This window comes from Carcharodon carcharias, unplaced genomic scaffold (assembly GCF_017639515.1).
Source record: "Carcharodon carcharias isolate sCarCar2 unplaced genomic scaffold, sCarCar2.pri scaffold_927_ctg1, whole genome shotgun sequence".
Classification (NCBI taxonomy): domain Eukaryota; kingdom Metazoa; phylum Chordata; class Chondrichthyes; order Lamniformes; family Lamnidae; genus Carcharodon; species Carcharodon carcharias.
Window position 1 is genome coordinate 45,722 of NW_024471161.1, and position 26,977 is coordinate 72,698.

At 55.7% G+C, this 26,977-nt stretch overlaps 1 protein-coding gene across 1 annotated transcript in view; it reads right to left on the bottom strand.

Moving 5' to 3' along the window:
- LOC121275219 (integrin alpha-X-like) overlaps positions 1-23,261 on the bottom strand; it is a gene marked incomplete at its 3' end in the record, with an annotated part of 68,808 nt that extends 45,547 nt beyond the window's left edge. Inside the window, exons 1-2 of the mRNA XM_041182643.1 lie at positions 23,038-23,261; positions 3,868-4,021 (exon numbers count right to left, since the gene is read on the bottom strand). Coding sequence (XP_041038577.1) covers positions 3,868-4,021; positions 23,038-23,261 — 378 coding nt within the window. The remainder of the gene's footprint in view (positions 1-3,867; positions 4,022-23,037) is intronic.
- Positions 23,262-26,977: the final 3,716 nt, after the last annotated feature.

A 26,977-nucleotide genomic window follows, 5' to 3' on the forward strand; every position in this document is an offset into this window, starting at 1 on the left:
ACTCACACCGACACACTCATACTCACCTTTACCCCGACACACTTACACAGACACACACACATTTACACACTCACCCCGACACACACAAACGCACGCCCGGACACACACACCTTCGCACCGACACACACACACGTACACAGTCACCCCGACACACACACCTTCACACCGACACACACTCACCCCGACACACACACCCACACCCCGACACACACACGCACTGACACACACACATGCACGGACACACACACCCACACCCCGACACACACGCATGCCCTGACACACACATGAACACACACACGCACGCCCTGACACGCATGGACACACACACGCATGTCCTGACACACACACATGCACGGACACACATGCACGCCCTGACACACACATGGACACACACACGCATGCTCCGACATAGACACACACACACACACACACACACACACACGCCTGACACACACAATGACACACACACACACACGGACACACACATGCACGCCCCGACACACACGCACGTCTGACACACACACGGACACAGACACGCACGCCTGACACACACACGGACACACACCCCGACACACACGCACGTCCTGACACACACACACATGCCCCAACACACACACGGACACACACACGCACACCACGACACACACGCACGCCCTGACACACACATGGACAACCCGACACACACGCACGCCCTAACACACATATGGACACACACGTGCACGCCCTGACACACACACGCACACCCCGACACACACGCACGTCCTGACACACACATGGACACACACGCACGCCCTGACACACACACGGACACACACACGCACGCCCCGACACACACGGACACACACGCACGCCCCGACACACATACACATGCACGCCCCGACACACACACACACACATGCCCCGAAACACACACGCCTGACACACACACGCATGCCTGACACACACACACACGGACACACACACGCACGCCTGACACACACACGGACACACACACGCACGCCTGACACACACATGGACACACACACACATGTACACACGCCTGACACACACATGGACAAACACATGCACGCCCTGACACACACACGGACACACACACGCACGTCCTGACACACACACGGACAAACACACGCACACCCTGACACACACACGGACAAACACACGCACACCCTGACACACACACGGACACACGCACGCACGCCCTGACACACACACGGTCACGCACACGCACGCCCTGACACACACACGAACAAACACACACATGCCCTGACACACACATGGACACACACACACGGACACACACGCACGCCCTGACATACACACACGCACAGTCACACACATGCACGCCCTGACACACACACACACACGCATGCCCTGACACTGACACATGCACAGTCACACACATGCATGCCCCGACACACACACACACACACGGATACACACATACACGGACACACACACGTATGCCCTGGCATAGTCACACACACACGGACATACACACGCACGCCCCGACACCCACGCACACACGGACACACACACGCACACCCCGACACACACACGCCCCGACACACACATATACATGGACACACACACACACACATGGACACACACGCGCATGCCCCGACACACACACACACACACGGACACACACACGCACGCCCCGGCACACACACACACACACGGACACACACACGCACGCCCTGACACACACACACACAGACACACAAACGCACATACGGACACACACACACACACGCCCCGACACACACACACGCCCCGACACACACATACACATGGACACAAACACACACACACACGCACAGTCACACACACGCACGCCCCGACACACACACACACATGGACACACACGCATGCCCTGACACACACACACACACACACACACACACGGACACACACATGCACGCCCCGACACACACACACACACAGACACACACACACACGCCCCGACACACACACACACACACACGGTCACACACACGCACAGACATACACACACACATGGACACACACACGCACACTCCGACACACACACGCCCCGACACACACTTACACATGGACACACACACACACGGACACACACACGTACACCCCGACACACACACTTGCCACCCTGAACACACACACATACACACACGGACACACACACACAGACACACACACACACGGACACACACGCACGCCCTGACACACACACACACACATGCATTCCCCGACACACACACACACACACACACACATACACACACACACATGCATGCCCCGACACACACACACGCATGCCCCGACACACACACACACACACGCACGCCTGACACACATGGACACACACATGCATGCCCCGACACACACACACACACACGCACGCCTGACACACACGGACACACACACGCATGCCCTGACACACACACACACACGCACGCCTGACACACACGGACAGACACACGCACGCCTGACACACACACACACACACACACGCCCCAACATGCACTCACATCACGACATACACACATGCCCTGACACACACACACCCAGACACACAGCACTGTCTACCCCTCCCTGTCACTAATCCTCCCTCTTTTCCTCACCATCCATCTCCCATCTCCCTCTCTACATCTTCTTCCAGTTCACTCCTTGTTCTCTCTCCCTCCCTCTCGCAATCTCCCCTTCTTCATCCCTTCCTCCTCTTCACCCGAACCAATCACTTTCTGCAGTTCCGCAGGGGTCAGTGTTGGGACCACAACTTTTCACTTTATACATTAATGATCTAGATGAATGAACTGAGGGCATCCTGGCTAAGTTTGCAGATGATACAAAGATAGGTGGAGGGACAGGTAGTATTGAGGAGGTGGGGGGGCTGCAGAAGGATTTGGACAGGTTAGGAGAATGGGCAAAGAAGCGGCAGATGGAATACAACGTGGGGAAGTGTGAGATCATGCACTTTGGTAGGAAGAATAGAGGCATAGACTATTTTCTAAATGGGAAGAGAATTCGGAAATCTGGAGTGCAAAGGGACTTGGGAGTCCTAGTCCAGGATTCTCTTAAGGTTAACTTTCAGGTTGAGTCGGTAGTTAGGAAGGCAAATGCAATGTTGGCATTTATTTTGAGAGGACTAGAATATAAAAGCAGGGATGTGCTGCTGAGGCTTTATAAGGCTCTGGTCAGACCACATTTAAAATATTGGGAGCAATTTTGGGCCCCGTATCTCAGGAAGGATGTTCTGGCCCTGGAGAGGGTCAAGAGGAGGTTCACGAGAACGATCCCAGGAATGAAAGGCTTAACATATGAGGAACATTTGAGGATTCTGGATCCATACTCGATGGAGTTTAGAAGGATGAGGGGGGATCTAATTGAAACTTACAGAATACTGAAAGGCCTGGATAGAGTGGACGCGGGGATGATGTTTCCATTAGTAGGAGAGACTAGGACCCGAGGGCACAACCTCAGAGTAAAGGGAAGACATTTTCGAACAGAGATGAGGAGAAACTTCTTTAGCCAGAGAGTGGTGAATCTATGGAATTCATTGCCACAGAGGCTGTGGAGGCCAGGTCACTGAGTGTATTAAAGACCGAGATAGATAGGTTCTTGATTGGTAGGGGGATCAGGGGATACGGGGAGAATGGGGTGGAGAAACTTACCAGCCATGACTGAATGGCGGAGCAGACTCGATGGGCCAAATGGCCTAATTTCTGCTCCTTTTTCTTATGGTCTTATGGTCTATCCTCCAACACTGCCCTGACCTGTCACTTCCCCCTTCTCCTCCCCATCCTCTTTCCTTCTCAAGCCCCCTCCTGCCTCCCTCCCATCCTGGTCTCCCTTCAGTACCCTTTGACCCAGTCACTAAGCCCTTACCCCGACAGCAAATCGCAGGATGTGTTTGCCCTGGGCTAGTGCGATGGCCTCAGCGAATGTGGTGTCTTGATCGTTGGATCTCCCATCGGTGATTACAATCATCACCCGTTTGGAGTCTGCCCGAAGCCCACTGTCCTGCACAAAGATCTCGTTGCTGGGGAAAGAAAGGGAGATTCCCGTTAACATGGGAACATGTGTTTGCATGTCCGTCTCTTTTTGTATGTGTGCGCTTTTGGGTGTTTCTACATGTCTATGGAGATGGGGGTTTGTGTGTGTTTATGCTTGTACATGCGGGCTGGGTGGGTGACATGTATATGAGTCTGCATTTATATGTGTACATATGTGTACACGTGGCACACATCCGCATGTGTGTACAAGTGTCTGGCAATGGCTAATGCATGTGTAAGTGTCTGTATACACATGGGGTGTATGTGTAAATGTGGCTCTGTACAAGTGTGTGGGTGAGTGTACACACGTACATTTACATGTGTGTGTACACATTGCAGTCTGTGCATATACATAAGGACGCATGTACAGCTGGGTGACACTACTTTTGCTGTGTGCACATATTCATTTGCAAATATCCTGCTGACATGTGTATGTGTGAGCACGCATGTTTCCGCATGTTTCTGCCTGTGTTCACATTAGCACAAAGCTTGAATCACCCCCCCGTCACTCCAGACACTCTTCTACCCCTCCCCCATCACCCCCACACCCCCAACCCTCTTCTACCCCTCCCCCATCACCCCCACACCCCCAACTCACTTCTACCCCTCCCCCATCGCCCCCACACCCCCAACTCTCTTCTACGCCTCCCCCATCGCCCCCACACCCCCAACTCTCTTCTATCCCTCCCCCATCGCCCCCACACCCCCAAATCTCTTCTACCCCTCCCCCATCACCCCCACACCCTCTTCTACCCCTCCCCCATCCCCCCCACAACCCCAACTATCTTCTACCCCTCCCCCATCACCCCCACACCCCCAACTCTCTTCTAACCCTCCCCCATCACCCCCACACCCTCTTCTACCCCTCCCCCATCACCCCCACAACCCAAACTCTCTTCTACCCCTCCCCCATCACCCCCAACCCTCTTCTACCCCTCCCCCATCACCCCCACAACCCAAACTCTCTTCTACCCCTCCCCCATCACCCCCACACCCCCAACCCTCTTCTACCCCTCCCCTGTCACCCCCACACCCCCAACTCTCTTCTACCCCTCCCCCATCACCCCCACACCCCCAACCCTCTTCTACCCCTCCCCCATCACCCCCACAACCCAAACTCTCTTCTACCCCTCCCCCGTCACCCCCACACCCCCAACTCTCTTCTACCCCTCCCCCATCACCCCCACACCCCCAACTCTCTTCTACCCCTCCCCCATCACCCCCAACCCTCTTCTCCCCTCCCCCATCACCCCCACACCCCCAACTATCTTCTACCCCTCCCCCATCACCCCCACACCCCCAACTCTCTTCTACCCCTCCCCCATCACCCCCACACCCCCAACTCTCTTCTACCCCTCCCCCATCACCCCCACACCCCCAAACGTCTTTTACCCCATCCCTGTCACCCCCACACCCCAAACTCTCTTCTACCCCTCCCTGTCACCCCCACACCCCCAACTCTCTTCTACCCCTCCCCCATCACCCCCAACTCTCTTCTACCCCTCCCCCATCACCCCCACACCCCCAACTATCTTCTACCCCTCCCCCATCACCCCCACACCCCCAACTCTCTTCTACCCCTCCCCCATCACCCCCACACCCTCTTCTACCCCTCCCCCATCACCCCCACAACCCAAACTCTCTTCTACCCCTCCCCCATCACCCCCACACCCTCTTCTACCCCTCCCCCATCACCCCCACAACCCAAACTCTCTTCTACCCCTCCCCCATCACCCCCAACCCTCTTCTACCCCTCCCCCATCACTCCCACAACCCAAACTCTCTTCTACCCCTCCCCCATCACCCCCAACCCTCTTCTACCCCTCCCCCATCACCCCCACAACCCAAACTCTCTTCTACCCCTCCCCCATCACCCCCACACCCCCAACTCTCTTCTACCCCTCCCCTATCACCCCCACAACCCAAACTCTCTTCTACCCCTCCCCCATCACCCCCACAACCCCAACCCTCTTCTACCCCTCCCCCATCACCCCCACACCCCCAACCCTCTTCTACCCCTCCCCCATCACCCCCACACCCCCAACTCTCTTCTACCCCTCTCCCACAACCCCAACTATCTTCTACCCCTCCCCCATCAACCCCACACCACTTCTACCGCCCTTCGTCATCCCCACACCCCCAACCCCCTTTTAGCACCCATCACCCCCACACCCCCAACCCTCTTCTACCCCTCCCCCACCACCCCCACACCCAACCCTCTTCTACCCCTCCCCCATCACCCCCACACCCCCCAACCCTCATCTCCCCTTCCCCCATCACTCCCACACCTCTTCTACTGCCCTTCGTCACCCCCACACCCCCAACCCCCTTTTACCCCCCCGTCACCCCACACCCCCAACCCTATTTTACCCCCACACCCCCAACCCCCTTTTACTCCCCATCAGCCCCACACCCCCAACCCTATTTTACCCCCACACCCCCAACCCTCTTTTACCCCTCCCCCATCATCCCAACACCCCCAACTCTCTTCTACCCCTCCCCCATCACCCCCACACCCCCAACCCTCTTCTACCCCTCCCCCATCGCCCCCACACCCCCAACTCTCTTCTACCCCCCCCCCATCACCCCCACACCCCAAACTCTCTTCTACCCCTCCCCATCACCCCCACACCCCAACTCTCTTCTACCCCTCCCCCGTCACCCCAACACCCCAACTCTCTTCTACCCCTCCCCCATCACCCCCACACCCCCAACTCTCTTCTACCCCTCCCCCATCGCCCCCACACCCCCAACTCTCTTCTACCCCTCCCCCATCACCCCCAACCCTCTTCTACCCCTCCCCCATCACCCCCACACCCCCAACCCTCTTCTACCCCTCCCCCATCACCCCCACACCCCCAACTCTCTTCTCCCCTTCCCCCGTCACCCCCACACCCCCAACTCTCTTCTACCCCTCCCCCATCACCCCCACACCCCCAACTCTCTTCTCCCCTTCCCCCGTCACCCCCACACCCCCAACCCTCTTCTACCCCTCCCCCATCACCCCCACACCCCCAACTCTCTTCTACCCCTCCCCCATCGCCCCCACACCCCCAACTCTCTTCTACCCCTCCCCCATCACCCCCACACCCCAAACTCTCTACTACCCCTCCCCTCACCCCCACACCCCAACTCTCTTCTACCCCTCCCCCGTCACCCCCACACCCCCAGCTCTCTTCTACCCCTCCCCCATCGCCCCCACACCCCCAACTCTCTTCTATCCCTCCCCCATCACCCCCAACCCTCTTCTACCCCTCCCCATCACCCCCACACCCCCAACCCTCTTCTACCCCTCCCCCATCACCCCCACACCCCCAACTCTCTTCTACCCCTCCCCCATCACCCCCACACCCCCAACTCTCTTCTCCCCTACCCCCGTCACCCCCACACCTCTTCTACTGCCCTTCGTCACCCCCACACCCCCAACCCCCATTTACCCCCCGTCACCCCACACCCCCAACCCCCTTTTACCCCTGATCACCCCCACACCCCCAACCCTATTTACCCCCACACCCCCAACCCTCTTTTACCCCTCCCCCATCACCCCAACACCCCCAACTCTATTCTACCCTCCCCCATCACCCCCACACCCAACCCTCTTCTTCCCCTCCCCCATCACCCCCAACACTCTTCTACCCCTCCCCCATCACCCCCACACCCCCCAACCCTCATCTCCCCTTCCCCCGTCACCCCCACACCTCTTCTACTGCCCTTCGTCACCCCCACACCCCCAACCCTCTTTTACCCCCCGTCACCCCTCACCCCCAACCCCCTTTTACCCCCCCATCACCCCCACACCCCCAACCCTATTTTACCCCCCATCACCCACACACCCCCAACCCTCTTTTACCCCTCCCCCATCACCCCAACACCCCCAACTCTCTTCTACCCCTCCCCCATCACCCCCACACCCCCAACTCTCTTCTACCCCTCCCCCATCACCCCCACACCCCCAACCCTCTTCTACCCCTCCCCCATCACCCCCACACCCCCAACCCTCTTCTAACCCTCCCCCATCACCCCCACACCCCCAACCCTCTTCTACCCCTCCCCCATCACCCCCACACCCCAACTCTCTTCTACCCCTCCCCATCACCCCCACACCCCCAACTCTCTTCTACCCCTCCCCCATCTCCCCCACACCCCCAACTCTCTTCTACCCCTCCCCAATCACCCCCACACCCCCAACTCTCTTCTACCCCTCCCCCATCACCCCCACACCCCCAACTCTCTTCTACCCCTTCCCCCATCACCCCCACACCTCTTATACTGCCCTTCGTCACCCCCACACCCCCAACCCCCTTTTACCCCCGTCACCCCACACCCCCAACCCTCTTTTACCCCCACACCCCAACCCTCTTTTACCCCCCATCACCCCCACACCCCCAACTCTCTTCTACCCCTCCCCCATCACCCCCACACCCCCAACCCTCTTCTACCCCTCCCCCATCACCCCCACACCCCCAACCCTCTTCTAACCCTCCCCCATCACCCCCACACCCCCAACCCTCTTCTACCCCTCCCCCATCACCCCCACACCCCAACTCTCTTCTACCCCTCCCCATCACCCCCACACCCCCAACTCTCTTCTACCCCTCCCCCATCACCCCCACACCCCCAACTCTCTTCTACCCCTCCCCAATCACCCCCACACCCCCAACTCTCTTCTACCCCTCCCCCATCACCCCCACACCCCAACTCTCTTCTACCCCTTCCCCCATCACCCCCACACCTCTTATACTGCCCTTCGTCACCCCCACACCCCCAACCCCCTTTTACCCCCGTCGCCCCACACCCCCAACCCTATTTTACCCCCACACCCCAACCCTCTTTTACCCCCCCTCACCCCCACACCTCCAACTCTCTTCTACCCCTCCCCCATCACCCCCACACCCCCAACTCTCTTCTACCCCTCCCCGTCACCCCCACACCCCCAACTCTCTTCTACCCCTCCCCCATCACCCCCACACCCCCAACTCTCTTCTACCCCTCCCCCATCACCCCCACACCCCAACTCTCTTCTACCCCTCCCCCATCACCCCCACAACCCCAACTCTCTTCTACCCCTCCCCCATCACCCCCACACCCCCAACTCTCTTCTACCCCTCCCCCATCACCCCCACACCCCCAACTCTCTTCTACACCTCCCTCGTCACCCCCACACCCCCAACTCTCTTCTACCCCTCCCCCATCACCCCCACACCCCCAACTCTCTTCTCCCCTTCCCCCGTCACCCCCACACCCCCAACCCTCTTCTACCCCTCCCCCATCACCCCCACACCCCCAACTCTCTTCTACCCCTCCCCCATCGCCCCCACACCCCCAACTCTCTTCTACCCCTCCCCCATCACCCCCACACCCCAAACTCTCTACTACCCCTCCCCTCACCCCCACACCCCAACTCTCTTCTACCCCTCCCCCGTCACCCCCACACCCCCAACTCTCTTCTACCCCTCCCCCATCGCCCCCACACCCCCAACTCTCTTCTATCCCTCCCCCATCACCCCCAACCCTCTTCTACCCCTCCCCATCACCCCCACACCCCCAACCCTCTTCTACCCCTCCCCCATCACCCCCACACCCCCAACTCTCTTCTACCCTCCCCCATCACCCCCACACCCAACCTCTTCTTCCCCTCCCCCATCACCCCCAACACTCTTCTACCCCTCCCCCATCACCCCCACACCCCCCAACCCTCATCTCCCCTTCCCCCGTCACCCCCACACCTCTTCTACTGCCCTTCGTCACCCCCACACCCCCAACCCTCTTTTACCCCCCGTCACCCCTCACCCCCAACCCCCTTTTACCCCCCCATCACCCCCACACCCCCAACCCTATTTTACCCCCCATCACCCCCACACCCCCAACCCTCTTTTACCCCTCCCCCATCACCCCAACACCCCCAACTCTCTTCTACCCCTCCCCCATCACCCCCACACCCCAACTCTCTTCTACCCCTCCCCCATCACCCCCACACCCCCAACCCTCTTCTACCCCTCCCCCATCACCCCCACACCCCCAACCCTCTTCTAACCCTCCCCATCACCCCCACACCCCCAACCCTCTTCTACCCCTCCCCCATCACCCCCACACCCCAACTCTCTTCTACCCCTCCCCATCACCCCCACACCCCCAACTCTCTTCTGCCCCTCCCCCATCACCCCCACACCCCCAACTCTCTTCTACCCCTCCCCAATCACCTCCACACCCCCAACTCTCTTCTACCCCTCCCCCATCACCCCCACACCCCCAACTCTCTTCTACCCCTTCCCCCATCACCCCCACACCTCTTATACTGCCCTTCGTCACCCCCACACCCCCAACCCCCTTTTACCCCCGTCACCCCACACCCCCAACCCTATTTTACCCCCACACCCCAACCCTCTTTTACCCCCCCTCACCCCCACACCTCCAACTCTCTTCTACCCCTCCCCCATCACCCCCACACCCCCAACTCTCTTCTACCCCTCCCCGTCACCCCCACACCCCCAACTCTCTTCTACCCCTCCCCCATCACCCCCACACCCCCAACTCTCTTCTACCCCTCCCCCATCACCCCCACACCCCAACTCTCTTCTACCCCTCCCCCATCACCCCCACAACCCCAACTCTCTTCTACCCCTCCCCCATCACCCCCACACCCCCAACTCTCTTCTACCCCTCCCCCATCACCCCCACACCCCCAACTCTCTTCTACACCTCCCTCGTCACCCCAACACCCCAACTCTCTTCTACCCCTCACCCATCACCCCAACACCCCCAACCCTCTTCTACCCCTCCCCCGTCAAACCAAAACCCCCAACCCTCTTCTAACCCACCTTCGTCACCCCGTCACCCCCAACCCTCTTCTACCCCTCCCCCGTCACCCCAACCCTCTTCTACCCCTCCCTCGTCACCCCAACACCCGCAACCCTCTTCTACCTTCCCTGTCACCCCCACACCCCCAACCTTCTTCTCCACCTCACCCTGGCATGTGGCAATGACTCAGCGTCTGGACACATAGTGATCACCTCTCTGCCCTCGGTTCTCGGAGACAGAGCTCTCACATTAACACGCCGATCTGGAACTCTTTCCCAGTGGGAGACAATCCAGCCTCCTGTACATAATCGTAAACAGCTCAACCAGCTCAGCCCTCAGTCTGCTCCATTCTAGCGATCAGAGCCCCAGCCTGTTCAAGCATTCTTGATAGTTCGAGGCTCTCAGTTCTAGTATCATCTTTGGAAGGGTGTTTGCACTTTCTCCAATGTCTCAACAGGCTTTTCATAATATGGAGACCAGAACTGAGCACTGAGAACTGAACCAGTGTGGTCTAACTGAGGGATATGGAGACCAGAACTGAGCACAGTGCTCTAAGTGTGGTATAACTGAAGGATATGGAGAACAGAACTGTGCAAGTGCTCCGAGTTTGGTCTAACAGAGGGATATGGAGACCGAAACTGTGCACAGTGCTCCAAGTGTGGTCTAACCGAGGGATATGGAGAACAGAAGTGTGCACAGTGCTCCAAGTGTGGTATAACCGAGGGATATGGAGACCAGAACTGTGCACAGTGCTCCAAGTGTGGTATAACCGAGGGATATGGAGAACAGAAATGTGCACAGTGCTCCGAGTGTGGTCTAACCGAGGGATATAGAGAACCGAACTGTGCACAGTGCTCCAAGTGTGGTATAACTGAAGGATATGGAGAACAGAACTGTGCACAGTGCTCCGCGTTTGGTCTAACAAAGGGATATGGAGAGCGGAACTGTGCATAGAGCTCCAGGTATGGTCTAACCGAGGGATATGGAGACCAGAACTGTGCACAGTGTTCCCAGTGTGGTCTAACCGAGGGATATGGAGACCAGAACTGTGCACAGTGTTCCCAGTGTGGTCTAACCGAGGGATATGGAGACCAGAACTGTGCACAGTGTTCCCAGTGTGGTCTAACCGGGGGATATGGAGAACAGAACTGTGCACAGTGCTCCAAGTGTGGTCTAACCGTGGGATATGGAGACCAGAACTGTGCACAATGCTCCAAGTGTGGTGTAACTGAGGGATATGGAGAACAGAACTGTGCACAGTGCTCCAAGTGTGGTATAACCGAGGGATATGTAGAACAGAACTGTGCACAGTGCTCCGAGTGTGGTCTAACCGAGGGATATAGAGAACCGAACTGTGCACAGTGCTCCAAGTGTGGTCTAATTGAGGGATATGGAGACCGGAACTGTGCACAATGTTCCATGTGTGGTCTAACTGAGGAATATGGAGACCAGAACTGTGAACAGTGCTCCAAGTGTGGTCTAACCAAGGGATATGGAGAATGGAACTGTGCACAGTGCTCCAGGTGTGGTCTAACTGAGGGATATGGTGACCGGAACTGTGCACAGTGCTCCGAGTGTAGTCTAACTGAGGGATATGGAAAACAAAACTGTGCACAGCTTTCCAAGTGTGGTCTAACCGAGGGATATGGAGATCAGAACTGTGCACAGTGCTCCGAGTGTGGTCTAACCGAGGGATATAGAGAACCGAACTGTGCACAGTGCTCCATGTTTGGTCTAATTGAGGTATATGGAGACAGGAACTGTGCACAATGTTCCAGGTGTGGTCTAACTGAGGGATATGGAGAATGGAACTGTGCACAGTGCTTCAAGTGTGGACGAACTGAGGGATATGGAGACCGGAACTGTGCACAGTGCTCCAAGTGTGGTCTAACCCAGGGATATGGAGACCAGAACTGTGCACAGTGCTCCAAGTGTGGTCTAACCGAGGGATATGGAGACCGGAACTGTGCACAGTGCTCCCAGTGTGGTCTAACCGAGGGATATGGAGACCAGAACTGTGCACAGTGCTCCAAGTGTGGTCTAACCGAGGGATATGCAGACCAGAACTGTGCACGGTGCTCCCAGTGTGGTCTAACCGAGGGATATGAGACCGGAACTCTGCACAGTGCTCCAAGTGTGGTCTAACCGAGGGATATAGAGACCAGAACTGTGCACAGTGCTCCAAGTGTGGTGTAACTGAGGGATATGGAGAACAGAACTGTGCAGAGTGCTCCCGGTGTGGTCTAACTGAGGCATATGGAGACCGGAACTGTGCACAGTGTTCCAGGTGTGGTCTAACTGAGGGATATAGAGACCGGAACTGTGCACAATGCTCCAAGTGTGTTGTAGCTGAGGGATATGGTGACCAGAACTGTGCACAGTGCTCCGCGTTTGGTCTAACAAAGGGATATGGAGAGCGGAACTGTGCACAGTGTTCCCAGTGTGGTCTAACCGAGGGATATGGAGACCAGAACTGTGCACAGTGTTCCCAGTGTGGTCTAACCGAGGGATATGGAGACCAGAACTGTGCACAGTGTTCCCAGTGTGGTCTAACCGGGGGATATGGAGAACAGAACTGTGCACAGTGCTCCAAGTGTGGTCTAACCGTGGGATATGGAGACCGGAACTGTGCACAGTGCTCCAAGTGTGGTATAACCGAGGGATATGTAGAACAGAACTGTGCACAGTGCTCCGAGTGTGGTCTAACCGAGGGATATAGAGAACCGAACTGTGCACAGTGCTCCAAGTGTGGTATAATTGAGGGATATGGAGACCGGAACTGTGCACAATGTTCCATGTGTGGTCTAACTGAGGAATATGGAGACCAGAACTGTGAACAGTGCTCCAGGTGTGGTCTAACCAAGGGATATGGAGAATGGAACTGTGCACAGTGCTCCTAGTGTGGTCTAACCGAGGGATATAGAGAACCGACCGGTGCACAGTGCTCCAGGTGTGGTCTAACCAAGGGATATGGAGAATGGAACTGTGCACAGTGCTCCAGGTGTGGTCTAACTGAGGGATATGGTGACCGGAACTGTGCACAGTGCTCCGAGTGTAGTCTAACTGAGGGATATGGAAAACAAAACTGTGCACAGCTTTCCAAGTGTGGTCTAACCGAGGGATATAGAGATCAGAACTGTGCACAGTGCTCCGAGTGTGGTCTAACCGAGGGATATAGAGAACCGAACTGTGCACAGTGCTCCATGTTTGGTCTAATTGAGGTATATGGAGACCGGAACTGTGCACAGTGCTCCCAGTGTGGTCTAACCGAGGGATATAGAGAACCGACCGGTGCACAGTGCTCCAGGTGTGGTCTAACCAAGGGATATGGAGAATGGAACTGTGCACAGTGCTCCAGGTGTGGTCTAACTGAGGGATATGGTGACCGGAACTGTGCACAGTGCTCCGAGTGTAGTCTAACTGAGGGATATGGAAAACAAAACTGTGCACAGCTTTCCAAGTGTGGTCTAACCGAGGGATATAGAGATCAGAACTGTGCACAGTGCTCCGAGTGTGGTCTAACCGAGGGATATAGAGAACCGAACTGTGCACAGTGCTCCATGTTTGGTCTAATTGAGGTATATGGAGACAGGAACTGTGCACAATGTTCCAGGTGTGGTCTAACTGAGGGATATGGAGAATGGAACTGTGCACAGTGCTTCAAGTGTGGACGAACTGAGGGATATGGAGACCGGAACTGTGCACAGTGCTCCAAGTGTGGTCTAACCCAGGGATATGGAGACCAGAACTGTGCACAGTGCTCCAAGTGTGGTCTAACCGAGGGATATGGAGACCGGAACTGTGCACAGTGCTCCCAGTGTGGTCTAACCGAGGGATATGGAGACCAGAACTGTGCACAGTGCTCCAAGTGTGGTCTAACCAAGGGATATGGAGAACAGAACTGTGCACGGTGCTCCCAGTGTGGTCTAACCGAGGGATATGAGACCGGAACTCTGCACAGTGCTCCAAGTGTGGTCTAACCGAGGGATATAGAGACCAGAACTGTGCACAGTGCTCCAAGTGTGGTGTAACTGAGGGATATGGAGAACAGAACTGTGCAGAGTGCTCCCGGTGTGGTCTAACTGAGGCATATGGAGACCGGAACTGTGCACAGTGTTCCAGGTGTGGTCTAACTGAGGGATATAGAGACCGGAACTGTGCACAATTCCTCAAGTGTGTTGTAGCTGAGGGATATGGTGACCAGAACTGTGCACAGTGCTCCAAGTGTGGTATAACCGAAGGATATGGAGAACAGAACTGTGCACAGTGCTCCTAGTGTGGTCTCACCGTGGGATATGGAGACCGGAACTGTGCACAGTGCTCCCAGTGTGGTCTAACCGAGGGATATGGAGATCGGAACTGTGCAGAGTGCTCCAAGTGTGGTCTAATTGAGGGATATGGAGACCGGAACAGTGCACAATGTTCCAGGTGTGGTCTAACTGAGGGATATGGAGACCAGAACTGTGCACAGTGCTCCAGGTGTGGTCTAACCGAGGGATATGGAGACCGGAACTGTGCACAGTGCTCCGAGTGTGGTCTAACCGAGGGTTATGGAGAACAGGACTGTGCACAGCTTTCCAAGTGTGGTCTAACTGAGTTATATGGAAACCAGAACTGTGCACAGTGCTCCTAGTGTGGTCTAACCGAGGGATATAGAGAACCGACCGGTGCACAGTGCTCCAGGTGTGGTCTAACCAAGGGATATGGAGAATGGAACTGTGCAGAGTGCTCCAAGTGTGATGTAACTGAGGGATATGGAGACCGGAACTGTGCACAGTGCTCCGAGTGTGGTCTAACCGAGGGATATGGAGACGGGAACTGTGCACAGCTCTCCAAGTGTGGTCTAACCGAGGGATATGGAGACCAGAACTGTGCACAGCTCTCCAAGTGTGGTCTAACTGAGGGATATGGAGACCCGAACTGTGCACAGTGTTCCCAGTGTGGTCTAACCGAAGGATATGGAGAACAGAACTGTGCACAGTGCTCCGAGTTTGGTCTAACTGTGGGGTATGGAGACCGGAACTATGCAAAGTGCTCCAAGTGTGGTATAACCGAGGGATATGGAGACAGGAACTGTGCACAGTGCTCCAAGTGTGGTATAACCGAGGGATATGGAGACAGGAACTGTGCACAGTGCTCCCAGTGTGGTCTAACTGAGGCATATGGAGACCGGATCTGTGCACAGTGTTCCAGGTGTGGTCTAACTGAGGGATATAGACACTGGAACTGTGCACAATGCTCCAAGTGTGGTGTAACTGAGGGATATGGAGACCAGAACTGTGCACAGTGCTCGAAGTGTGGTCTAACTGAGGGATATAGAGACCGGAACTGTGCACAGTGCTCCAAGTGTGGTCTAACCAAGGGATATAGAGACCAGAACTGTGCACAGTGCTCCAAGTGTGGTCTAACCGAGGGATATAGAGACCGGAACTGTGCACAGTGCTCCAAGTGTGGTGTAACTGAGGGATATGGAGAACAGAACTGTGCACATTGCTCCATGTGTGGTCTAACTGAGGCATATGGAGACCGGAACTGTGCACAGTGTTCCAGGTGTGGTCTAACTGAGGGATATAGACACTGGAACTGTGCACAATGCTCCAAGTGTGGTGTAACTGAGGGATATGGTGACCAGAACTGTGTACAGTGCTCGAAGTGTGGTCTAACTGAGGGATATAGAGACCGGAACTGTGCACAGTGCTCCAAGTGTGGTCTAACCGAGGGATATGGAGATCGGAACTGTGCATAGTGCTCCAAGTGTGATATAACTGAGGGATATGGAGAACAGAAATGTGCATAGCGCTCCGAGTGTGGTCTAACCGACGGATAGAGAGAACCGAACTGTGCACAGTGCTCCAAGTGTGGTATAACCGAGGGATATGGAGAACAGAACTGTGCAGTGCTCCAAGTGTGGTCTAACCGAGGGATATGGAGGCCAGAACTGTGCACAGTGCTCCAAGTGTGGTCTAACCGAGGGATATGGAGACCGGAACTGTGCACAGTGTTCCCAGTGTGGTCTAGCCGGGGGATATGGAGAACAGAACTGTGCACAGTGCTCCCAGTGTGGTCTAACTGAGGGGTATGGAGACCGGAACCGTGCACAGCTCTACAAGTGTGGTCTAACCGAGGGATATGGAGACGGGAACTGTGCACAGCTCTCCAAGTGTGGTCTAACCGAGGGATATGGTGACCCGAACTGTGCACAGTGCTCCATGTGTGGTCTAGCCGAGGGATATAGAGACCGGAACCGTGCACAGTGCTCCAAGTGTGGTCTATATGAGGGATATGGAGAACAGAACTGTGCACAGTGCTCCGAGTGTGGTCTAACCGAGGGATATAGAGAACCGAACTGTGCACAGTGCTCCAAGTGTGGTCTAATTGAGGGATATGGAGACCGGAACTGTGCACAATGTTCCTGGTGTGGTCTAACTGAGGGATATGGAGACCAGAACTGTGCACAGTGCTCCAGGTGTGGTCTAACCAAGGGATATGGAGAATGGAACTGTGCAGAGTGCTCCGAGTGTTGTCTAACCGAGGGATATGGAGCACAGAACTGTGCACAGCTTTCCAAGTGTGGTCTAACTGAGGGATATGGAGACCAGAACTGTGCACAGTGCTCCCAGTGTGGTCTAACCGAGGGATATGGAGAACAGAAATGTGCACAGCTTTCCAAGTGTGGTCTAACTGAGGGATATGGACACCAGAACTGTGCACAGTGCTCCAAGTGTGGTCTAACCGAGGGATATAGAGATCCGAACGGTGCACAGTGCTCCAGGTGTGGTCTAACCAAGGGATATGGAGACCGGAACTGTGCACAGTGCTCCAAGTGTGATCTAACTGAGGGATATGGAGACCAGAACTGTGCACAGTGCTCCGACTGTGGTCTAACTGTGGGATATGGAGACCAGAACTGTGCACAGTGCTCCAGGTGTGGTCTGACAAAGGGATATGGAGACCAGATCTGTGCACAGTGCTCCGAGTGTGGTCTAACTGAGGGATATGGAGACTGGAACCGTGCACAGTGCTCCAGCTGTGGTCTAACCGAGGGATATGGAGACTACAAGTGTGCACAGTGCTCCAAGTGTGGTCTAACCGAGGGATATGGAGAACAGAACTGTGCACGGTGCTCCCAGTGTGGTCTAACCGAGGGATATAGAGACCGGAACTCTGCACAGTGCTCCAAGTGTGGTCTAACCGAGGGATATAGAGACCGGAACTGTGCACAATGCTCCAGGTGTGGTGTAAATGATGGATATGGAGACCAGAACTGTGCACAGTGCTCAAAGTGTGGTCTAACTGAGGGATATAGAGACCGGAAATGTGCATAATGCTCCAAGTGTGGTCCAACCGAGGATATGGAGACCAGGACTGTGCACAGTGCTCCAAGTGTGGTCTAACCGAGGGATATGGAGAACAGAACTGTGCACAGTGCTCCAGGTGTGGTCTAACCGAGGGATATGGAGACCGGAACTGTGCACAGTGCTCCAAGTGTGGTGTAACTGAGGGATATGGAGACCAGAACTGTGCACAGTGCTCCAAGTGTGGTATAACTGAGGGATATATAGACCGGAACTGTGCACAATGCTCTAAGTGTGGTCTAACCGAGTGAAATGGAGACCAGAATTGTGCACAGTGCTCCAAGTGTGGTCTAACCGAGGGATATGGAGAACAAAACTATGCACAGTGCTCCAGGTGTGGTCTAACCGAGGGATATGGAGACCGGAACTGTGCACAGATCTCCAAGAGTGGTCTAACCGAAGGATATGGAGAACAGATTTGTGCACAGTTCTCAAAGTGTGGTCTAACCGAGGGATATGGAGACCGGAACTGTGCACAGCTCTCCAAGTGTGGTCTAACCGAAGGATATGGAGACCAGAACTGTGCACAGTGCTCCAGGTGAGGTCTAACTGAGGGATATGGAGAACAGAACTGTGCACAGTGCTCCAAGTGTGGTGTAACCGAGGGATATGGAGAACAGAACTGTGCACAGTGCTCCAGGTGAGGTCTAACTGAGGCATATGGAGAACAGAACTGTGCACAGTGCTCCAAGTGTGGTCTAACCGAGGGATATGGAGACCAGAACTGTGCACAGTGCTCCAAGTGTGGTCTAACCGAGGGATATAGAGAACAGAACTGTGCACAGTGCTCCGAGTGTGGTCTAACCGAGGGATATAGAGAACCGAACTGTGCGCAGTGCTCCAAGCGTGGTCTAATTGAGGGATATGGAGACCGGAATTGTGCACAATGTTCCAGGTGTGGTCTAACTGAGGGATATGGAGAATGGAACTGTGCACAGTGCTCCGGGTGTGGTCTAACCGAGGGATATGGAGCACAGAACTGTGCACAGCTTTCCAAGTGTGGTCTAACTGAGGGGTATGGAGAACAGACCTGTGCACAGTGCTCCGAGTGTGGTCTAACCGAGGGATATAGAGAACCGAACTGTGCGCAGTGCTCCAAGCGTGGTCTAGTTGAGGGATATGGAGACCGGAATTGTGCACAATGTTCCAGGTGTGGTCTAACTGAGGGATATGGAGAATGGAACTGTGCACAGTGCTCCGGGTGTGGTCTAACCGAGGGATATATAGACCAGAAATGTGCACAGTGCTCCAAGTGTGGTCTAACTGAGGGATATATAGACCGGAACTGTGCACAGTGCTCCAAGTGCGGTCTAACCGAGTGAAACGGAGACCAGATTTGTGCACAGCTTTCCAAGTGTGGTCTAACCGAGGGATATGGAGACCAGAACTATGCACAGTGCTCCAGGTGGGGTCTAACCGAGGGATATGGAGACCGGAACTGTGCACAGTGCTCCAAGTTTGGTCTATCCGAGGGATATGGAGACTGGAACTGTGCACAGCTCTCCAAGTGTAGTATAACCGAAGGATATGGTGACCAGAACTGTGCACAGTGCTCCCAGTGTGGTCTAACCGAGGGATATGGAGACCGGAACTGTGCACAGTGCTCCAAGTGTAGTATAACCGAAGGATATGGTGACCGGAACTGTGCACAGTGCTCCAAGTGTGGTCTAACCGAGGGCTATGGAGACCGGAACTGTGCACAGTGCTCCAAGTGTGGTCTAACCGAGGGATATGGAGAACAAAACTATGCACAGTGCTCCAGGTGGGGTCTAACCGAGGGATATGGAGACCGGAACTGTGCACAGTGCTCCAAGTTTGGTCTATCCGAGGGATATGGAGACTGGAACTGTGCACAGCTCTCCAAGTGTAGTATAACCGAAGGATACGGTGACCGGAACTGTGCACAGTGCTCCAAGTGTGGTCTAACCGAGGGCTATGGAGACCGGAACTGTGCACAGATCTCCAAGAGTGGTCTAACCGAAGGATATGGAGAACAGATTTGTGCACGGTTCTCAAAGTGTGGTCTAACCAAGGGATATGGAGACCGGAACTGTGCACAGTGCTCCAAGTTTGGTCTATCCGAGGGATATGGAGACCGGAACTGTGCACAGCTCTCCAAGTGTAGTATAACTGAGGGATATGGAGACCGGAACTGTGCACAGTGCTCCAAGTTTGGTCTATCCGAGGGATATGGAGACCGGAACTGTGCACAGCTCTCCAAGTGTAGTATAACTGAGGGATATGGAGACCGGAACTGTGCACAGTGCTCCAAGTTTGGTCTATCCGAGGGATATGGAGACCGGAACTGTGCACAGCTCTCCAAGTGTAGTATAACCGAAGGATATGGTGACCGGAACTGTGCACAGTGCTCCAAGTGTGGTCTAACCGAGGGCTATGGAAAACAGAACTGTGCACAGTGCTCCGAGTGTTGTCTGACCGAGGGATATGGAGAACAGAACTGTGCACAGTGCTCCAAGTGTGGTGTAACTGAGGGATATGGAGACCGGAACTATGCACAGTGCTCCAAGTGTGGTCTAACCGAGGGATATGGAGACCGGAACTATGCACAGTGCTCGAAGTGTGGTCTAACTGAGGGATATGGAGACCAGAACTGTGCACAGTGCTCCCAGTGTGGTCTAATTGAGGGATATGGAGACCGGAACTATGCACAGTGCTCCCAGTGTGGTCTAACCGAGGGATATGGAGACCAGAACTGTGCACAGTGCTCCAAGTGTGGTCTAACTGAGGGATATAGAGAACAGAACTCTGCACAGCTCTCCAAGTGTGGTCTAACCGAGGGGTATGGAGACCGGAACTGTGCACAGTGCTCCAAGTGTGGTCTAACCGAGGGGTATGGAGACCGGAACTCTGCACAGTGCTCCAAGTATGGTCTAACCGCGGGGTATGGAGACCGGAACTATGCAAAGTGCTCCAAGTGTGGTATAACCGAGGGATATGGAGACAGGAACTGTGCACAGTGCTCCAAGTGTGGTATAACCGAGGGATATGGAGACAGGAACTGTGCACAGTGCTCCGAGTGTGGTATAACCGAGGGATATGGAGAACAGAACTGTGCAGAGTGCTCCCAGTGTGGTCTAACTGAGGCATATGGAGACCGGATCTGTGCACAGTGTTCCAGGTGTGGTCTAACTGAGGGATATAGAGACCGGAACTGTGCACAATGCTCCAAGTGTGGTGTAACTGAGGGATATGGAGACCAGAACTGTGCACAGTGCTCGAAGTGTGGTCTAACTGAGGGATATAGAGACCGGAACTGTGCACAGTGCTCCAAGTGTGGTCTAACCAAGGGATATAGAGACCAGAACTGTGCACAGTGCTCCAAGTGTGGTCTAACCGAGGGATATAGAGACCGGAACTGTGCACAGTGCTCCAAGTGTGGTGTAACTGAGGGATATGGAGAACAGAACTGTGCACATTGCTCCATGTGTGGTCTAACTGAGGCATATGGAGACCGGAACTGTGCACAGTGTTCCAGGTGTGGTCTAACTGAGGGATATGGAGACCGGAACTGTGCACAGTGCTCCAAGTGTGGTGTAACTGAGGGATATGGAGACCAGAACTGTGCACAGTGCTCGAAGTGTGGTCTAACTGAGGGATATAGAGACCGGAACTGTGCACAGTGCTCCAAGTGTGGTCTAACCAAGGGATATAGAGACCAGAACTGTGCACAGTGCTCCAAGTGTGGTCTAACCGAGGGATATAGAGACCGGAACTGTGCACAGTGCTCCAAGTGTGGTGTAACTGAGGGATATGGAGAACAGAACTGTGCACATTGCTCCATGTGTGGTCTAACTGAGGCATATGGAGACCGGATCTGTGCACAGTGTTCCAGGTGTGGTCTAACTGAGGGATATAGACACTGGAACTGTGCACAATGCTCCAAGTGTGGTGTAACTGAGGGATATGGTGACCAGAACTGTGTACAGTGCTCGAAGTGTGGTCTAACTGAGGGATATAGAGACCGGAACTGTGCACAATGCTCTAAGTGTGGTCTAACCGAGTGAAATGGAGACCAGAATTTTGCACAGTGCTCCAAGTGTGGTCTAACCGAGGGATATGGAGAACAAAACTGTGCCCAGTGCTTCAGGTGTGGTCTAAGCGAGGGATATGGAGACCGGAACTGTGCACAGCTCTCCAAGTGTGGTCTAACCGAAGGATATGAAGAACAGAACTGTGCACAGTGCTCCAAGTGTGGTCTAACTGAGGGATATGGAGACCGGAACTGTGCACAATGCTCCCAGTGTGGTCTAACCGAGGGATATAGAGACCGGAACTGTGCACAGTGCTCCAAATGTGGTCTAACCGAGGGATATGGAGACCAGAACTGTGCACAGTGCTCCAAGTGTGGTCTAACCGAGGGATATGCAGACCAGAACTGTGCACGGTGCTCCCAGTGTGGTCTAACCGAGGGATATAGAGACCGGAACTGTGCACAGTGCTCCAGGTGTGGTCTAACCGAGGGATATGGAGAACAGAACTGTGCACAGTGCTCCAAGTGTGGTCTAACCGAGGGATATGGAGCCTGGAGCTGTGCATAGTGCTGATCTTCCCCTCTGGCTGTTTTGCTGATCCTCATCAATCAGTGCCCCTGTGTTCCTGACCCTCTTGTCACTGGAAATAGTTGCTTCTTATTTACTCCTGTGATGCCCCTCCTGATTTGGAACGTCTTGATTCAACCTCCCATTTAACCTTCTCTACTGGAAGGAGAATAATGCCTGCTTCTCCCGTCTCCCCACATGGACTGACCTCCCTCATCCCGGCTCCCATTGTGGGAATGCTGCTGTGCAGCCTCTCTGTGGTCACTGTACCCCAGAACAGCCTGAACTCACACCAGCGTTTTGATGGCAGTTGGGGTGTAGGTGTCGCCTGAAATCTGTCGAATCCTTGTCACCAGCTCCTCGTCCCTCTTGTGCCTCTCATATTCCTCAAAATTAAACTCCTTCTTCACAATGTCGGAGAACTGCATGACAGCAAACTGCCGAGCAGGGTGTCCGGAGGGCGCAGTGCCGATGGAGAGAGAAAAGACAGTGTAAGTCAGCAGCAACGAGAACATTTTCCTGTGAGCTCCCAACAGGATTCCCACTGTCAACACCCAGCTCTGGAACTCCCAATAACAGCCCCAAGCTCACTCACCTACCCTGATTCTCAATCCAACAAGACCTCCGGTAACATTCCCAAATCCCACCAGGGGACCCTCCCTATCTCTGTACCCTCCCCCAGCCCGTACACCCCTCCCTGTCTCTGTAACCTCCCCCAACCCGTACACCCCTCCCTGACTCTGTAACCTCCCCCAGCCCGTACACCCCTCCCTATCTCTGTAACCTCCTCCAACCCGTACACCCCTCCCTATCTCTGTAACCTCGTCCAGCCCCTACACCCCTCCCTATCTCTGTAACCTCCTCCAACCCGTACACCCCTCCCTATCTCTGTAACCTCCTCCAGCCCCTACACCCCTCCCTATCTCTGTAACCTCCTCCAGCCCCTACACCCCTCCCTGACTCTGTAACCTCCCCCAACCCGTACACCCCTCCCTGTCTCTGTACCCTCCTCCAGCCCGTACACCCCTCCCTATCTCTGTAACCTCCTCCAGCCCCCTACACGCCTCCTTATCTCTGTAACCTCCTCCAGCCCCTACACCCCTCCCTATCTCTGTATCCTCCTCCAGCCCCTACACCCCTCCCTATCTCTGTAACCTCCTCCAGCCCCTACACCCCTCCCTATCTCTGTAACCTCCTCCAGCCCCTACACCCCTCCCTATCTCTGTAACCTCCTCCAGCCCCTACACCCGTCCCTATCTCTGTAACCTCCTCCAGCTCCTACACCCCTCCCTGTCTCTGTAACCTCCACCAGCCCCTACACCCCTCCCTATCTCTGTAACCTCCTCCAGCCCCGACAACCCTCACTATCTCTGTAACCTTCTCCAGCACCAACACCCCTCCCTGTCTCTGTAACCTCCTCCAGCCCCTACACCCCTCCCTGTCTCTGTAACCTCCTCCAGCCCCTACACCCCTCCCTATCTCTGTACCCTCCTCCAGCCCCTACACCCCTCCCTATCTCTGTAAACTCCCCCAACCCGTACACCCCTCCCTATCTCTGTAACCTCGTCCAGCCCCTACACCCCTCCCTGTCTCTGTAACCTCCCTCAACCCGTACACCCCTCCCTGTCTCTGTAGCCTCCTCCAGCCCCTACACCCCTCCCTATCTCTGTACCCTCCTCCAGCCCGTACACCCCTCCCTGTCTCTGTAACCTCCCCCAACCCGTACACCCCTCCCTGACTCTGTACCCTCCTCCAGCCCGTACAACCCTCCCTATCTCTGTAACCTCCTCCAGCCCCTACACCCCTCCCTATCTCTGTAACCTCCCCCAGCCCCTACACCCCTCCCTATCTCTGTAACCTCCTCCAGCCCCCTACACCCCTCCCTGTCTCTGTAACCTCCTCCAGCCCCTACACCCCTCCGTTTCTCTGTAACCTCCACCAGCCCCTACACCCCACCCTATCTCTGTAACCTCCCCCAGCCCCTACACCCCTCCCTATCTCTGTAACCTTCTCCAGCCCGTACACCCCTCCCTATCTCTGTAACCTCCCCCAGCCCCTACACCCCTCCCTATCTCTGTAACCTCCTCCAGCACCAACACCCCTCCCTATCTCTGTAACCTTCTCCAGCACCAACACCCCTCCCTATCTCTGTAACCTTCTCCAGCCCGTACACCCCTCCCTATCTCTGTAACCTCCCCCAGCCCGTACACCCCTCCCTGTCTCTGTAGCCTCCTCCAGCCCCTACACGCCTCCCTGTCTCTGTAACCTCCCCCAACCAGTACACCCCTCCCTGACTCTGTACCCTCCTCCAGCCCCTACACCCCTCCCTGTCTCTGTAGCCTCCTCCAGCCCGTACACCCCTCCCTATCTCTGTAACCTCCTCCAGCCCCTGGAACCCTCCCTATCTCTGTAACCTCCCCCAGCACCAACACCCCTCCCTGTCTCTGTAACCTCCCCCAGCCCGTACAACCCTCCCTGTCTCTGTAACCTCCCCCAACCAGTACACCCCTCCCTGACTCTGTACCCTCCTCCAGCCCGTACAACCCTCCCTGTCTCTGTAACCTCCTCCAGCACCTACACCCCTCCCTATCTCTGTAACCTCCTCCAGCCCCTGGAACCCTCCCTATCTCTGTAACCTCCTCCAGCCCGTACAACCCTCCCTGTCTCTGTAACCTCCTCCAGCCCCTGGAACCCTCCCTATCTCTGTAACCTCCTCCAGCCCGTACAATCCTCCCTGTCTCTGTAACCTCCCCCAGCCCCTACACCCCTCCCTATCTCTGTAACCTCCTCCAGCCCCTGCAATGCTCAATATCTCTGTAACCTCCTCCAGCCCCAAAACCCCTCCCTATCTCCGTAACCTCCTCCAGCCCCTACACCCCTCCCTGTCTCTGTAACCTCCTCCAGCCCCTACACCCCTCCCTATCTCTGTAACCTCCTTCAGCCCCTACACCCCTCCCTATCTCTGTACCCTCCTCCAGCCCGTACAACCCTCCCTGTCTCTGTAACCTCCCCCAACCCGTACACCCCTCCCTATCTCTGTAACCTCCTCCAGCCCCTACACCCCTCCCTATCTCTGTAACCTCCTCCAGCCCCTGCGCCCCTCCCTATCTCTGTTACCTCCTCCAGCCCCTACACCCCTCCCTATCTCCGTAACCTCCTCCAGCCCCTACACCCCTCCCTGTCTCTGTAACCTCCTCCAGCCCCTACACCCCTCCCTATCTCTGTAACCTCCTCCAGCCCCTACACCCCTCCCTATCTCTGTACCCTCCTCCAGCCCGTACAACCCTCCCTGTCTCTGTAACCTCCCCCAGCCCCTACACCCCTCCCTATCTCTGTAACCTCCTCCAGCACTTACACCCCTCCCTATCTCTGTACCCTCCTCCAACCCCTACAACCCTCCCTATCTCTGTAACCTCCTCCAGCCCGTACAACTCTCCCTATCTCTGTAACCTCCTCCAGCCCCTACACCCCTCCCTATCTCTGTAACCTCCTCCAGCCCCTACACCCCTCCCTATCTCTGTAACCTCCTCCAGCCCGACACACCTCCCTATCTCTGTAACCTCCTCGAGCCCCTACACCCCTCCCTTTCTCTGTAACATCCTCCAGCCCCTACAACCCTCCCTATCTCTGTAACCTCGTCCAGCCCCTACAACCCTCCCTATCTCTGTAACCTCCTCCAGCCCCTACAACTCTCCCTATCTCTGTAACCTCCTCCAGCCCCTACAACTCTCCCTATCTCTGTAAACTCCTCCAACCCCTACACCCCTCCCTATCTCTGTAACCTCCTCCAGCCCCTACACTCCTCCCTGTCTCTGTAACCTCCTCCAGCCCCTACACCGCACCCTATCTCTGTAACCTCCTCCAGCCCCTACACCCCTCCCTATCTCTGTAAACTCCCCCAACCCGTACACCCCTCCCTATCTCTGTAACCTCGTCCAGCCCCTACACCCCTCCCTGTCTCTGTAACCTCCTCAACCCGTACACCCCTCCCTGTCTCTGTAGCCTCCTCCAGCCCCTACACCCCTCCCTATCTCTGTACCCTCCTCCAGCCCGTACACCCCTCCCTGTCTCTGTAACCTCCCCAACCCGTACACCCCTCCCTGACTCTGTACCCTCCTCCAGCCCGTACAACCCTCCCTATCTCTGTAACCTCCACCAGCCCCTACACTCCTCCCTATCTCTGTAACCTCCGCCAGATCCTACACCGCACCCTATCTCTGTAACCTCCTCC